The following is a 14,914-nucleotide window of genomic DNA, read 5'->3' as shown; positions in this document are numbered from 1 at the left end:
ACTGCCAAGCCAGGTCCTCACTGGACCGGAAACAAGCATCCTGGGACCGGTTTCGGGGTTTCACCCCTCATCAGCCAGGCTAGCTTGAATCCAGTGGCATGGGAAGCACGGGACCCACGTCTGGGCATACCCTTCCCACTTAGGGCGACAAAGCAAAAACAACAAGTGATGGACGGAATGCTGAACATTGTCAAACACTCACCCCCAGTCATAGATCTGGGTTTAATCCATCGTTCTTTTGCTCACCATGCCACCCCAGTTTGGACCCAGCCATATGCAAATCAGTCTTGACCCTGTTCCTCATGGGAACAGTCCAGACCGAACTGCCAAGCCAGGTCCTCACTGGACCGGGAACAAGCATCCTGGGACCGGTTTCGGGGTTTCACCCCTCATCAGCCAGACTAGCTTGAATCCAGTGGCATGGGAAGCACGGGTCCCACGTCTGGGCATACCCTTCCCACTTAGGGCGACAAAGCAAAAACAACAAGTGATGGACGGAATGCTGAACATTGTCAAACACTCCAGTCATAGATCTGGGTTTAATCCATCGTTCTTTTGCTCACCATGCCAATCCAGTTCCTGGGTCCTTGGAGTGCGTGCAACTAGGAAGACACCAAGTACATTGACCACAGATTGTCATCAGAACCAGTGCCGCTGTCCCACTCTGAGCCGCTGCCTGCACTGGAGCCATGATCCCCGCTGAGTGCAACAACCGTGACCGGCGCCGCAGGCCTGATGTCGCTGCAGTGCCTCCGAAGTCCCACCACAGTGAGTCCCGAGTGCTGTGACACCCAACTCCAACTCCGCCACAGCACCTGTGACCCATGGTGTGATCGCGACACCACAAAGTCACTGCCTCACATCTTGACCTGCTGGATTAATCAACCCCGCTGGATTGTAAGGAACCTGCAACCGCAAGGAACTGATGCCTCACCTCCCCTCCCCTGCCTAGAAGGAAAGACCCACCCCTCACCTCCCAGGTAGCAGTAAGGAACCGACAGAACACTGGCTCCAGCAACGCCTCACCTCCCCAACTCCATACAGTGTCTTTGTTTCCTCATTGTTTTCAAAGGTACTGTACCTGGGGTCCGTGCAAACCCTTGACCAGCCTGCACTCCCCCACGGGTGGCGTCGGACTGTTGGGGGCGACTCCCTGAAGACTGGCCCCAGTTGGAGCTATTGTGTTTCTAAGTGCTATACTAAGATTTAATCTTTGAAAATGTGTATCTTTGCTTGCGAATGTTGGATTTTTGTCATTTTGTTTTTGTTTTATTCAGATAAATATTGGCTATTTCTCTAAACTGGTGTGGAATCCTTTTGTAGTGTTTTCACTGTGTTACTCTGTGTGTGTGTGTGTGTGTGTGTGTGTATATATATATATATATAAATATATTTATATATATATATATATACTTTACACATTGCCTCTGAGATAAGTTTGACTGCTCGTGCCAAGCTACCAGGGGGTGAGCAGGGATTATTTTAGCTGTGTGACTTCCTTACCTTGACTAGAGTGAGGGTCCCTACTTGGACAGGGTGCAAACTACTGCCAATTAGAGACCCCATTTCTAACAGAGAAACTATAAAACTCTAATCTATACCTTGCAGAATGCATGCAGTTCTTTGATGTTAATAGTTAATAGCTTACTATTCTAAATTAGGATTTTAACTTAGAAACTGTAAGTAACAAAAGGACCTCTCTAACAAGAGCAATAACCCACTGACCTATTTGCGTTGTATTCACTTTGTGATATGCAGGGTACACATTCTTTGCAGGAGGCATATTAACCTCCTGCGCTACCTTAAAACTTCCACTACAGAAAACTCTGAACTCTCCCCAGACAGAACATTAATCACCAGTTATCTTTGCCTTTTTTATTGTTGCCTGAAAATTGCTAGAGGCACGTAACCCTGCATTAGGGGCTTTATAATTATAATAAACTTGCAATCAGGGTGACCACTCTCAAAATCAGCACCCACTGCAGTGGCACCAGTCGCACCGCCTTAGAGCCCGCCCTGGTCTTGAGGTCAGTAGCACCAATCTTCAGTAGTGTAAGTTGGACATCGGGGAGTGGATGGCAAGATATTGACTCATGCTTAGCGTTGAAAAGACTGAGGTGCATGTAGCTGATGAGACGGAGGACTCCCGGAAAAACATATTTTGGCCTCCTGAACCGAGCACTCGGCTTCAACATTTCGATAGTATGAAACCTCAGTGATTTGAGCTTCATTGTGAATGCCAGGCTTCCTCTAAGGGGACTCTGTAGTCTCCTCCTGATAACACCAGATATGGAAACTTTGAAAATTCCCCTATTCTATGTTTCAAAGTAGGGGGTTCTGCCATTTCTGCAGTCAGTGTATTTCCTCATTTTTCAGCAGAAACTCAGTGGTCCACCTTTAATCTATATAAGCCAGTGCTTAATTTGTAAATAAAAGCCCTCCTCTTAAACACCCGGCTGCTGCAATAAATGTGCGAACATGAAATACTGAGGCAGTGTAATCCTGAAGCCATCTCGGGCCCCTTTAATCCATTTACAGCCACTCCCTGCTCCTTCCGCTCCCTCTTGCAGCTTTCTACTTTCTCCCTTTGTGACGCTTTTTTGTTTTCTCTTCCTCCGTCTTTCCCATTTGTGTCTTTTGCTGGCAGCAAATGCTTGAGTCAAAAGAATAAGCGCCGGCCCTCAAAAATAAGTGCCGGTGCTCAGCACCGGAAACAACAAGCACAAATTAAGCACTGCTATAAGCTTAACTTTTTTAAGTTACCAGTATCACCAGTAGAAGTAACTTTGGATGAACTGAATTAACAAGACCAAATCAGGACATGTAGGGCCTAATTTAGAACTTGGCAGAGGAAATATTCCATCCAACAAGTTCTAAATCAGGCCCTTAGTAATGATTCCGAGAGTGTGTATAACAATTCTCCAGATGCGTGGTAAGGAAGAAGAAAACTAGGTGTGAAGCAACATACCTTAAGAATAGAGGAAGGCAACTGCATAGTTCCTATAGAAAGGTTAGAGGTAGAATTTCAGTTATTTACATGCAAGGCCTAAGAGTGTGAACGAGCCCACAGGCGCAGCATTGGGTGTAACTTGCGCTTAATATACCATATTTATGAAATAGGAGTCGGACGGTGTTATTCTACTTCTCTCTCAGCTGAAACTCTAATTTGTAACATTAGTTACCTAATACTGGCAGTGACCTAGGGGATATCTAATGTTTCGCAAAACAAAACGCCTGCAGTCTTTAATTGTAAGATATTAGCTATGGCTGATGTAATGGACTAGCGCAGATGTGTGTATGACGGCAGGAAATGCCTAATGCATCCTGCCATGAGAAAAGGCTGCGAGGCGGCTACTTTTAATGTTACTGTGTACGTTTCATGCCATGAGGAGAGGCAATGACGGGAGAAAGCAACTTTGAATGTTACTGTGTAAGTTTTAATTAAGTACACAACCTAGTCGGACCCAGGCTGAGATCCCCGTATCCCCCCACCTTTTCTGGGCCCTCCTCACACTGGTTGCTGAAACAAGAATTTATTGCAGCACGTCATCCCTCATACGATCTAGCTTCAGGTTAATGCATTTTAGGATTTTATTGTGGAGATGCAAACAACAGCATTAAAATGTGCTATAGTAACTCATGATGCGTGGGACTTGGCAGGGCCGATGGCGGATGCTAGGATGCTAACAGAGACAAGGAGACATTTCTGGGTATGTGTCTTCTGGTGCTCCAAAGCATATGTATGGCATGACTGTTAGAGGCATACTGGTTAAACCTGATAGGGTGATTTTTGCATGTTCATGGAATGCGCTGTCTAGACAAATTCAGTGAAGTCTCTCTGATATCACTCTCTGCCCCCCTCTTCACTGCTCCCAACCAGACATCAGCACCATCTTTCACCCATTATGATGCTAGGAGAATAGAAAAATAAACTACACTGGGAACACATATGGCCAGACAGAAATTCCCTCACATTAGAAAGCCTTGTTGCTCTCTATAGGTTTGTGTTTTAAGGAGGCTGACAAAATTCCTACCTATTCTGCAGCCTTAACCTGTGCTCTAGACTAGTAAGTCTTACATATTTTGACAAAAGGCTGTGTCCGTTATGCACGTATCTCAACACCTCCTTTCGTTTTCCTTAGTTGCATTCGTAACAAATGGGCACTTGGAACAATCTGATTCATATGAATGAAAGATAATGATATGCTGTAAAAACGAGGAGTGATGTCTTTTCTGAATGGTGTGTTTTTACGTATGTTGTAAACATCTAAATATATGGGGATTTTAAGACTGAATGTGTAATTTAAAAACATTCAATTTGTGCTTGATTTCTGTTATTTTGTGTGCATTAAGTACAACTATAACAAAAGGTTATTTCTTTCTACAAGTGAGACTGTAAGACATGGATGGCTAAAGTAGGGAGGCTGCGGGGACAGTTCTCATCCATGGCAGATTATCAGGCTAATCACATATCATATACCGGCATACAATTAATAGAAATTTAATTAATTCACATGATCAGTGGTTATGCTGGAAATGTGGCTAGGATCCATACATGCTGAACCAATGGTGGACTTCCTGGTTCTAGATATTGCTTACATACGACAGGTCAGATTTTGCTTAAATAGGACACCCTATTTAAGATATTGCTTAAATTCGGTGTCCATTATGACATCCTCTGAGACAGTTTAAGACACAGATATTCACAGTGCCCTAGAGAGTAATTAGCTATGAGACATAAGATTTAGAGGATGACAGTCTGAGACTGCCAGTCTCAGTGACATTTTTTCAGACAAAGATGATCTCTCAGAAGTCACAGTGTCAGTTATAATCTTACAGACAGACATCTTCTTTCTGACAATGTGATTCTCTAACAAAGAGGTCTCTGAGACAGTGTTGGGATGGGAAGTCTTCTGCATGGCTCTGGGGATTGTGCTTTCCGGCCCTTTGTTGAGCTCCTGGCAAGTCACCAGAAAGTACTGTAGGTTTTCTTGATCTTTACCTCAACAAGACAATCCTGCATGTCCACTGAGGGGCTTCCTGTTCATCTGGATTGAGACCCTAGAGTTTGGCTGTGCGGTTGAGGGGACCTGCATAGTGCACTCTACTTTTACAGAGTGATGTGCTCTCTCTACCCAGACTGACGTAGGCTGACAGTAGTGGCACCATTCATCTATATTCAGTGGTACCTGTAATCCTGTCTTTGAGATGGGCTGCCTAGCAGATCTCCCCTGGTAAAGTCTGTGCAGTCTCACTCACTTTGGTTCTTTTCTTAACTGTGGTATGTGGACTTTGTTTATTGAGATCCAGTGAGTTAATTGGGTGAGGATGGTGAGCCATTTTGTTTAATGTGAGCCGAGTTAGTATTTATTCTGCTGGAAATTCCAGATCCCTCATTCCACACCCTGTTCTTAGTAGAAGCTTGGTGGGTTGGAGTGGGAACTAGATATTATCTGTATACAGCTAAGACTCCCACTGCTGGGACAACTTCTTCCCTTTCTGCTGGATGATGGTCAAGACCTCCTGGTCTGGAGTTCATTTAAATTAATCTCTGGTTGATAGGGCAGACAGGCGCCAAGATGCTAGGAGGGCCCTCCTCACAAGGACTGATCATGCAGTGATCATGAAGGAAATATGCCTCAAGATTGGAGAGACACACAATGCATAAGTAGACTAACCTCTGATTGGATTAGCCTGCCCTCGGCCAGTTGTTTATTCAAGGATGATTTCTTCTCCTATGAGGTGCCCACAAGGGTTCGCCAAGATCCAGGAGTGGAGTTCAGGAGTAGGATTGCCATTTTTTCAGACCTGGAGATAACGTTTGAATTTAAGAAGGTGTCTCTGTGACAGATTACAGAAGAAGCTGGGTGGCAGCTGGTTGGCTGGGCACTGGAGCACAGACAGACCTGTTCGAGGCTTGTGGGGGCTTCCATCCTTGGAGCACAAGGAGACTTCAGACAGTTGCTCAATATAAGGAAACTTGATGTATATCAACATCAAGTAAGACAGGCAAAGCTCCTTGTTGTCATTGAAGGTGAGAATGCTTTGTCCCTGGCCACTCCCTTGTGCTGTGGGAGTCTGTGGATGCTTCCAGTTACCATCTGTAGCTGGTGGAAGAGTGCACTCTTGAAGAACTTACCGGTTGAACCCTTGACTGTGCCCAAGGACTTGCATGGTCTCCAGCTTTGTTCTTACTTGTTCTGCACTAGTGGCAAGTAGCACCATCCCTGTGGGTGCCCTGGTATTAGGAAATCTAGACTGTGACCAGTTGGCTCTGTGGTACTGGCCCCCACATCTTTTATGTCATCCTCTGAGGGTAACAGGGTGGACTGGCCTTAGCACTGCACAATCACTGTGGGCCTCATTCCTACCTTGGCGGGCGGCGGTCGCCGCCCGCCAAGCGGGAACCGCCACATGGCCGGAGGCCATTCTGGCTTTCCCGCTGGGCTGACGGGCGCCCGCCAAGGAAGCGCCCGCCGGCCCAGCGGGAAACGCCCTGCAACCCAGATGCCCCATGACACCCGTTCCCGCCATCCTGTTCCTGGCGGTAAAAACCGCCAGAAACAGGATGGCGGGAAGGGGGTCGGAATCTCCATGGCGGCGCTGCTTGCAGCGCCGCCATGGAGATTCAGCCCAGGAAGGGGAAAAACGGCGGGAAACCGCCGGATCCCCTTTTTTGACCGCAACTTTACCGCCGCGGTCAGAATGGGCTGGGAAGCACCGCCAGCCTGTTGGCGGTGCTTCCGTCATTTTAGCCCTGGCGGTCGCCGACCGCCAGGGTTAGAATGACCCCCTGTGTGTCGATATTTCAATACCTTTGACATTTAAAAATGTATGTATATAATTAATGGTTATACAATATAAATAGATAAAATAAATCTCAATCTGTAACTAATATACTTTGTGCAATTTTTCTTGGCAGCAACGACAACCTTATTGTGTTGTGAACTTGTGAGACAGATATGCATCATTGAAATAAATGCTTCACAAACTAATGGTTTACCACAGGGTGACTTTATACTAGATATGCACGCTTAAGATTTGTAGGCCTCTACAACCTTTCCACCCACTAAAATTATCGCCAAAGTTCCAAGGAATATTGCGGAAGCTCCTTCTTTTATCAGTTTCGGCACGGTTGGTGTGGTATCAGTGTGGGATTGCTGAATGCAAAACCAAAAGTGAGGGTCCATCTTCAGGATTCACGTAACTATGGTTCTAAAAATTTGCATTGCTAGGATCTCACTGGTGGATGCTGAAGAGCACCCATATAGGGCTTTTTTGGTTGGTTTGTGGTCTCCACCTCCATTCTGGCTTCAGTTTTGAAACACTCTTCCCCACCCAATGTTCATTTTTTTTGTGCCACCTTTTTCTTGAACTCCTCTCTTATTTTGGGTAGGAGCAGCAGACCAGAAGAGGTTATATGGTATGGGGCACTTTTCATTTTTTTGTTTAAATATATACCAGGGTTGACATTTCCTCCATCAGTCATTTCTTTTTTGCTTAGGGGGAGGTGGTGTTAAAGAGCCAGGGGAGTGCTTACCCACTATGATATGCTTGTAGTGAGACAATAATGGTCTGTCAAACAATTGTAGTATCACAGAGGAATACTCTTGCAAAGTGGGTCTTGCTCAGAAAAAATTGACTTACTTACTCTGTCTTCTTTACTCTTCCTGCAGTGAATGTCTTGCTGAAGAGGAGGATGAACACGACAAGTATCCTTCCATCCTTGCATCACTGTTGGCCAAGCTTCATCTGCTCATTGCAATGTTGCCAAAAGTGGTGGACGCTTCACATGCATGACGCGATTGAGCAGGAACTCCCTAGAGAAGTAGACCTTCTTTCCAGCTTAAGCAATGTTACGTAGCCATCCCTTACAAAAGGGACAGTTTCAGAATTTTGAGAACAAAAGAAATATTAAGGATGCTTTCACCCATTCATCGCATGCTGGTATAGTACTCAATCATCTTCATTGAGGTCTGAGTCCAAAATGGTTCCCCTGCCTTTTGATTTTAGGGTCCTTTTAGGTACTAGTAGGACATCTATAAGCAAAACCCACCTGTCTGTATTAAAAACCCTACTAGAAGGTACATGAGAAAAAGCAACTCCACTAAAACTCACAATTTGCGGACAATATAAATGGAAAAAGCAAGGAGAAAAGACAGACTCAAGAATACAGTGGATTTGACATTTGCACTATGCCATGCCCTCATGACTCTTACCAGCTGAACTGGATGGACATAAGATGGGCATGTGTATATTACAAGAGCTTCTGTAATGCAAAGCATTAAGAAATATGATTTGTGGTGTTGTGTTAATATGTGGAAGGTACTGTTTTTACCCAGCTGTGGCTTCTTCTTACAGGTGCTCACTCAGAGGGGTAGGCTCAGAGTGAAAATCTCACAATGACAGACTCAGTGACACAATAAATATGTCACAGTTGATCAAAGTTTCTGAATCCAGAAGATGCTGATGTAAGGCACAGGACAACCATTATTTTTGGTACAAAATGTTTTTATCATGGTCCACGTTACAAAACAGATGTAGTTAAAAAGTATGCATCACATTATCCTACAGAAATCCATCCACTGGTTTTAAAAATTACCCATAAAAAAAGCTCTTTGTTAGCTAACTACTTTGGTTCACATCCTTTTGGCTGAGCTTGCATCTCAATGGCTCCCCAACAGAGAGCCCCAGCACTTGCTCTGTCAAGTATTTTTTCAAGGCAAGTTTTATGAAGATTAGTTACCGGGAGCAAAAACCGAAGATCCACACTGGCAATGTGTCACTCTTAATCCACCAGCTCAAAGAAAACCCACCAAGAAAGCAGGGCATCATCTACCAAGAAAAATCTACCTTCAGAGGAGAAAACTCCAATGTAGAACTACCTTTTCCTAGAGACTTCATTCCCTTGGGTACAAGTGTGCTGATTCACAAAGATTTTTATGAGTATCTGATGTAATACTACAGGATTACTAGTTCACAAACTCAAAAATGCCTTTGTAAATTGGCCACAACAGAATAAGCAAGTTCAAATTCAAGGCACTTTTATCTCTGAGTCTGTGGTTACTTATAAATATATGGAATTGGCGGCCAGTGTGGTGTGTGCATTTGCCCTTTTCCTTGCAATGTGGTTTGTATGCTTTTTGACTAATAAATTTACCTCTTTTTCACTTTTGAACAATTTACCTTTGTTTGGACATTGTTGTGCTGCCATTCGGATCACTGTGATTACACAAAACAGATAATCACCAGGTATGGCTTCAATACCTCTAGACTGTTGTTCACAGACAATCAGGTTTGTAAGCAGAACGGAAAATAAGATTGCTAAAATAAGGGAACAAAATTCAGTTTATTGGGGGCAAGACTGGCCAGTTCATACAAAGGAGGACGTTCTAGCATTTAGGCCACCTCCAGTCTCTACAGTTGTGCCATATTCATCAACAGGATGGACTAAATGGTACTTGCACAAAACTAACCAGCTAATCTCCTACATTATATTCACTTGAATACGTACTGGGTCACATTTCGGAATGTTTTGCACAATTGTCAGAAGTTTAGAATACACATTCTCAGTAATAATGGCTGTAGCACATAGATGTTTCTCACTGTGTAAAGGAACAGAACGGTGTGCAACAAATCAAACCTAAGACTGTCTTCACCACGTCAGGTACCCCCTCTTCTTGAGGGTCACACAAGGTTAATTATCCTAAGCCTCCAGAAATGTTTATGTAGCTTAAATTTATGGGGAGAAAGGTCAGACTGGTACTTCCCACTCCCTCCTTTGGGCTATACTCATAGGAATATTGTGGAAGTTATGCAAAGACAGACATGCCAAGGGAACTTTTGCATGGTATAATGAGCAGTCGATCTATACACCCTCTGAAACAGGACACACTTTATTATAAACATGCTTAGGGCCATATTAGGACCTTGACGGATGGGTTTCCTCCATCACAAATGTGACAGATATCCTGTCTGCCGTATTACGGTCTCCACAGAATATAATGGAATCACAATACAATAGGCAGGACATCCATAACATTTGTGATGGAGTAAACCCCTCAGTCAAGGTCCTAATAAGGCCCTAAGTGTTTATTGTTTGCTAATCTAACACAAATCATTCGTATTAAAATTAGCACACTAACTACAAAACAGAAATTAATTAGAAATAGTGTGAGAATTAAAAGAATGCACACCCCTAATATTATTTCCACCTAATCTCTCTATTTGCCCTTGGCCATTTTATCATTATGCCCTCTGGCTATCAAGCCATTTAATACTTCCCTACATACCTACTACAGGCCTGAAGGTTGTCACTAGTGTCACTGGGTAATACGCCTCCCAGCATCTTATCTCTCTGCCTCTAATAATTTAGGACGGATTAGACACATCATCCAGTAGAAACCTTATATAGGGTTAAATTAGTATATTACTCCAAGTCGGCCCCAGGTCAGCATAACTGCACCGGCCTAGGTCTGCGTAATACAATCCTCCAACCCTCATTCTGTTGCATTAACCACATTTCATATTTCTCTGCACCTTATCTTGCTTTAGAACAAACAACTTCTCCACACTTAAATGTTTAGAACATTAAATTTTTTATTTAAAAATGCAATTCAAGCAGACAGACCCACAGTTATAATACGAACATGTGTTAAAAATACTTTGCATACATTTCTGTTGATTTGTTTTGCGTTACACTAAGCACATTTGCTTATCACATCAAATACCAGTAAGACAATATCCTCTACATTCCATCACATAATCACAGTACTGGGTCAACGCTAGACTAGAATGAATTAAAAAAAATAGAAAGCGCAACTGTGTACTCACTGAGGTTTTCTGGCACTACACAAGGATTGAGGTAGCAAGTTATTAAGGATAAATCTAGTTTATTGCCTTAAGCAAAGCAGAGTGAATTTAAATGGAACCCAAGTAAGCAGGAATGATGTTTTAATATTTGGACAAGGTTTAAGAGAGGGGACCAGTTATTTTCTCCCACTTCTTCTCCTATTTTCAAGTTCACACCACTAGTTAAATCCTTCTTATGCAGGTCACCTGACCTCATCACAGTGATGTGACCAAACTATATGTGCCTTTTAATGACTGTTTACATTTTTCTGCATCATATACATATCCCTGTTATTTCGAAGCATGACAGAAACCTTCACATCGCAGCTTCCTCCACCTTGCAATAACATAGCATTCTCTCAAACAGTCCTTACTTTTATTGGATTCAAACACTCCTTGCCATTATCATCTATTACCATGTGTAAGGAAATGCCTCCTTGGCATGGTTACCCCCTGACTTTTTGCCTTTGCTGATGCTATGTTTTGAATTGAAAGTGTGCTGAGGCCTGCTAACCAGGCCCCAGCACCAGTGTTCTTTCCCTAACCTGTACTTTTGTTTCCACAATTGGCACACCCTGGCATCCAGGTAAGTCCCTTGTAACTGGTACCCCTGGTACCAAGGGCCCTGATGCCAGGGAAGGTCTCTATGGGCTGAAGCATATCTTATGCCACCCTGGGGACCCCTCACTCAGCAGACACACTGCTTGCAAGCTTGTGTGTGCTGGTGAGGGCAAAACGAGTACGTCGACATGGCACTCCCCTCAGGGTGCCATGCCAACCTCACACTGCTTATGCAGTATAGATAAGTCACCCCTCTAGCAGGCCTTACAGCCCTAAGGCAGGGTGCACTATACCATGGGTGAGGGCACCAGTGCATGAACACTGTGCCCCTACAGTGTCTAAGCCAAACCTTAGAGATTGTAAGTGCAGGGTAGCCATAAGAGTATATAGTCTGGGAGTCTGTCAAACACGAACTCCACAGCACCATAATGGCTACACTGAAAACTGGGAAGTTTGGTATCAAACTTCTCAGCACAATAAATGCACACTGATGCCAGTGTACATTTTATTGTAAAATACACCCCAGAGGGCACCTTAGAGGTGCCCCCTGAAACCTTAACCAACTACCTGTGTAGGCTGACTGGTTCTAGCAGCCTGCCACATTCGAGACATGTTGCTGGCCACATGGGGAGAGTGCCTTTGTCACTCTGTGGCTAGTAACAAAGCCTACACTGGGTGGAGATGCTATCACCTCCCCCTTGCAGGAGCTGTAACACCTGGCGGTGAGCCTCAAAGGCTCACCCCCTTTGTTCCAGCGCCACAGGACATTCCAGCTAGTGGAGTTGCCCGCCCCCACCGGCCACGGCCCCACTTTTGGCGGCAAGGCCAGAGGAGATAATGAGAAAAACAATGAGGAGTCACTGACCAGTCAGGACAGCCCCTAAGGCAACCTGAGCTGAAGTGACTCTGACTTTTTGGAATCCTCCATCTTGTAGATGGAGGATCCCCCCAATAGGGATAGGAATGTGACCCCCTCCCCCTGGGAAGAGGCACAAAGAGGGTGTAGCCACCCTCAGGGCTAGTAGCCATTGGCTACTGCCCTCCCTGACCTAAACACACCCCTAAATCCTGTATTTAGGGGCTCCCCTGAACCTAGGAAATCAGATTCCTGCAACCTAAGAAGAGGACTGCTGAGCTGAAAAACCCTGCAGAGAAGACGGAGACACCAACTGCTTTGGCCCCAGCCCTACCGGCCTGTCTCCCTCCTTCGGAAGAAAACTGCTCCAGCAACGCTTTCCCCAGGACCAGCGACCTCTGAATCCTCAGAGGACTGCCCTGCTCTAAAATGGCCAAGAAACTCCCGGGAACAGCGGCCCTGTTCACCCAAGACTGCAACTTTGTTTCCAAAGGAGCAACTTTAAAGATCCCTGCAATTCCCGCCAGAAGCGTGAGACTTGCAACACTGCACTTGGCGACCCTGACTCGACTGGTGGAGAAACAACACTACAGGGAGGACCCCCCGGCGACTCCAAGACTGTGAGTAACCAAAGTTGGCCCCCCTGAGCCCCCACAGCGACGCTTGCAGAGGGAATCCCGAGGCGCCCCCTGACTGCGACTGTCTGAATCCAAAATCCCGACGCCTGGAAAAGACCCTGCACCCGCAGCCCCCAGGACCTGAAGGATCGGAACTCCAGTGCAGGAGTGACCCCCAGGAGGCCCTCTCCCTTGCCCAGGTGGTGGCTACCCCGAGGAGCCCCCCCCCCTTGCCTGCATCGCTGAAGAGACCCCTTGGTCTCCCATTGAAACCTATTGAAAACCTGACGCGTGTTTGCACACTGCACCCAGCCGCCCCTGTGCTGCTGAGGGTGTACTTTCTGTGCTGACTTGTGTCCCCCCCGGTGCCCTACAAAACCCCCCTGGTCTGCCCTCCGAAAACGCGGGTACTTACCCGCTGGCAGACTGGAACCCGGGCACCCACTTCTCCATTGAAGCCTATGTGTTTTAGGCACCACTTTGAACTCTGCACCTGTCCGGCCCTGAGCTGCTGGTGTGGTGACTTTGGGGTTGCTCTGATCCCCCAACGGTGGGCAACCTTGGACCCCAATTTGAACCCCGTAGGTGGTTTACTTACCTGCAAGAACTAACAATAACTTACCTCCCCCAGGAACTGTTGAAAATTGCATTGTGTCCACTTTTAAAATAGCTATTTGTGTTTTATGTAAAAAGTATATATGCTATTGTTATTATTCAAAGTTCCTAGAGTACATACCTGCAATACCTTTCAAATTAGATATTACATGTAGAATTTGAACCTGTGGTTCCTAAAATAAACTAAGAAAAGATATTTTTCTATACAAAAACCTATTGGCCTGGAATTGTCTCGGAGTGTGTGTTCCTCATTTATTGCCTGTGTGTATGTACAACAAATGCTTAACACTACTCCTTTGATAAGCCTACTGCTCGACCACACTACCACAAAATAGAGCATTAGTATTATCTCTTTTTGCCACTATCTTACCTCTAAGGGGAACCCTTGGACTCTGTGCATACTATTCCTTACTTTGAAATAGTGCATACAGAGCCAACTTCCTACACCATCTTATCAAGATATTGCTTATTTTTACTTTGATTCATTTTTACATATTTCTTCATATGTTGTTTTTATTTACCATTGATTTTATCTTCTTTCCTGTCTTCACCGCTGGCAAAAACTCAGTTATACTTTATTAAGTATTGCCTACAGACTTGTTGAAATAGCAATACTTACTTTGAGCTTTAAGTAAGCCCACTGCCTACCATTGGTTGGCTTTCTTATCAATCTCATTTGCCTGCTTCTTAATGGTTTTATTTCCTCTTCTTGCATGTCTCAACCCCCACTGGAGCATAGCTTAGTTCCATCTTTTTGCTTGGCTGCCTACTGCATACAGGGATATCTCTTAGATGTTAGAAGAGACACATCACCAGTCAGACGGTGGCATACTTCATCATAGGTGTGTCCCCTCACTTGGGTAGGTATGCTACCACCCAAATTGACCCAACCTGTCACAAGCATGTGCAATGCAAAAGGCCTGGCATTTGCTTGAGTGAGAGCTACTGGCATTGTAAATTCATAACTGGACTTTTCTTGCCACATAAATTGGCCAACCCTGCCTCATAATTTCGTATTTCCCTGCTGTGTGATTCCAGTGGTCCTGCATACAGCTACCTTCTTCCTCTATCTACAGCAACCAAAAAAAAAAAGGGAGAATGTGTTGCCATTTAGCATCCTAATTTAAATCTGCCATCCTAATTCCAATAGAATACCACCTTCACGCCCCCACCATCAGAGTTGCTGGCTGACTAACACAATTACCCCCTAAAAGACACAAGACAGCCATAGAGGAGAAACAAGAAGGGTCACCCAAACATATCAAGAGTATTCAAACTGTCATAGTGTAATAAGGATGTTAAGTTCGCCTGAATCATGGTCATAATTGCAATAAGGAGAGTATTAAAACATATACAATTATCATATGAGCCTTTATCAGTTCACCACCTGTACCGCCAGGGTGGTAGGACCGCC

General features: G+C 44.8%; 2 protein-coding genes across 7 annotated transcripts in view; both read left to right on the top strand.

The window, feature by feature from the left end:
• INPP5D (inositol polyphosphate-5-phosphatase D) overlaps window positions 1-9,184 on the top strand; it is a 662,897-nt gene extending 653,713 nt beyond the window's left edge. For 3 of the 6 annotated variants that reach the window (XM_069213774.1, XM_069213775.1, XM_069213773.1), the window contains one exon: window positions 7,677-9,184. In XM_069213774.1, the coding sequence (XP_069069875.1) occupies window positions 7,677-7,679 (3 nt within the window). In that variant the 3' untranslated portion in view covers window positions 7,680-9,184. The remainder of the gene's footprint in view (window positions 1-7,676) is intronic. The other 3 variants (XM_069213771.1, XM_069213770.1, XM_069213772.1) reach the window with 2 other exon arrangements.
• The window catches only part of LOC138265106 (phosphatidylinositol 3,4,5-trisphosphate 5-phosphatase 1-like), a 32,009-nt gene continuing 25,826 nt past the window's right edge, over window positions 8,732-14,914 (top strand). The window contains exon 1 of the mRNA XM_069212648.1: window positions 8,732-8,955. Within this exon, the coding sequence (XP_069068749.1) occupies window positions 8,732-8,955 (224 nt within the window). The remainder of the gene's footprint in view (window positions 8,956-14,914) is intronic.

This window comes from Pleurodeles waltl, chromosome 11, assembly GCF_031143425.1.
Source record: "Pleurodeles waltl isolate 20211129_DDA chromosome 11, aPleWal1.hap1.20221129, whole genome shotgun sequence".
Classification (NCBI taxonomy): Eukaryota; Metazoa; Chordata; class Amphibia; order Caudata; family Salamandridae; genus Pleurodeles; species Pleurodeles waltl.
The sequence above is the reverse complement of the archived record's forward strand: the minus strand, read 5'-3'. Positions and strand labels throughout refer to the sequence as shown.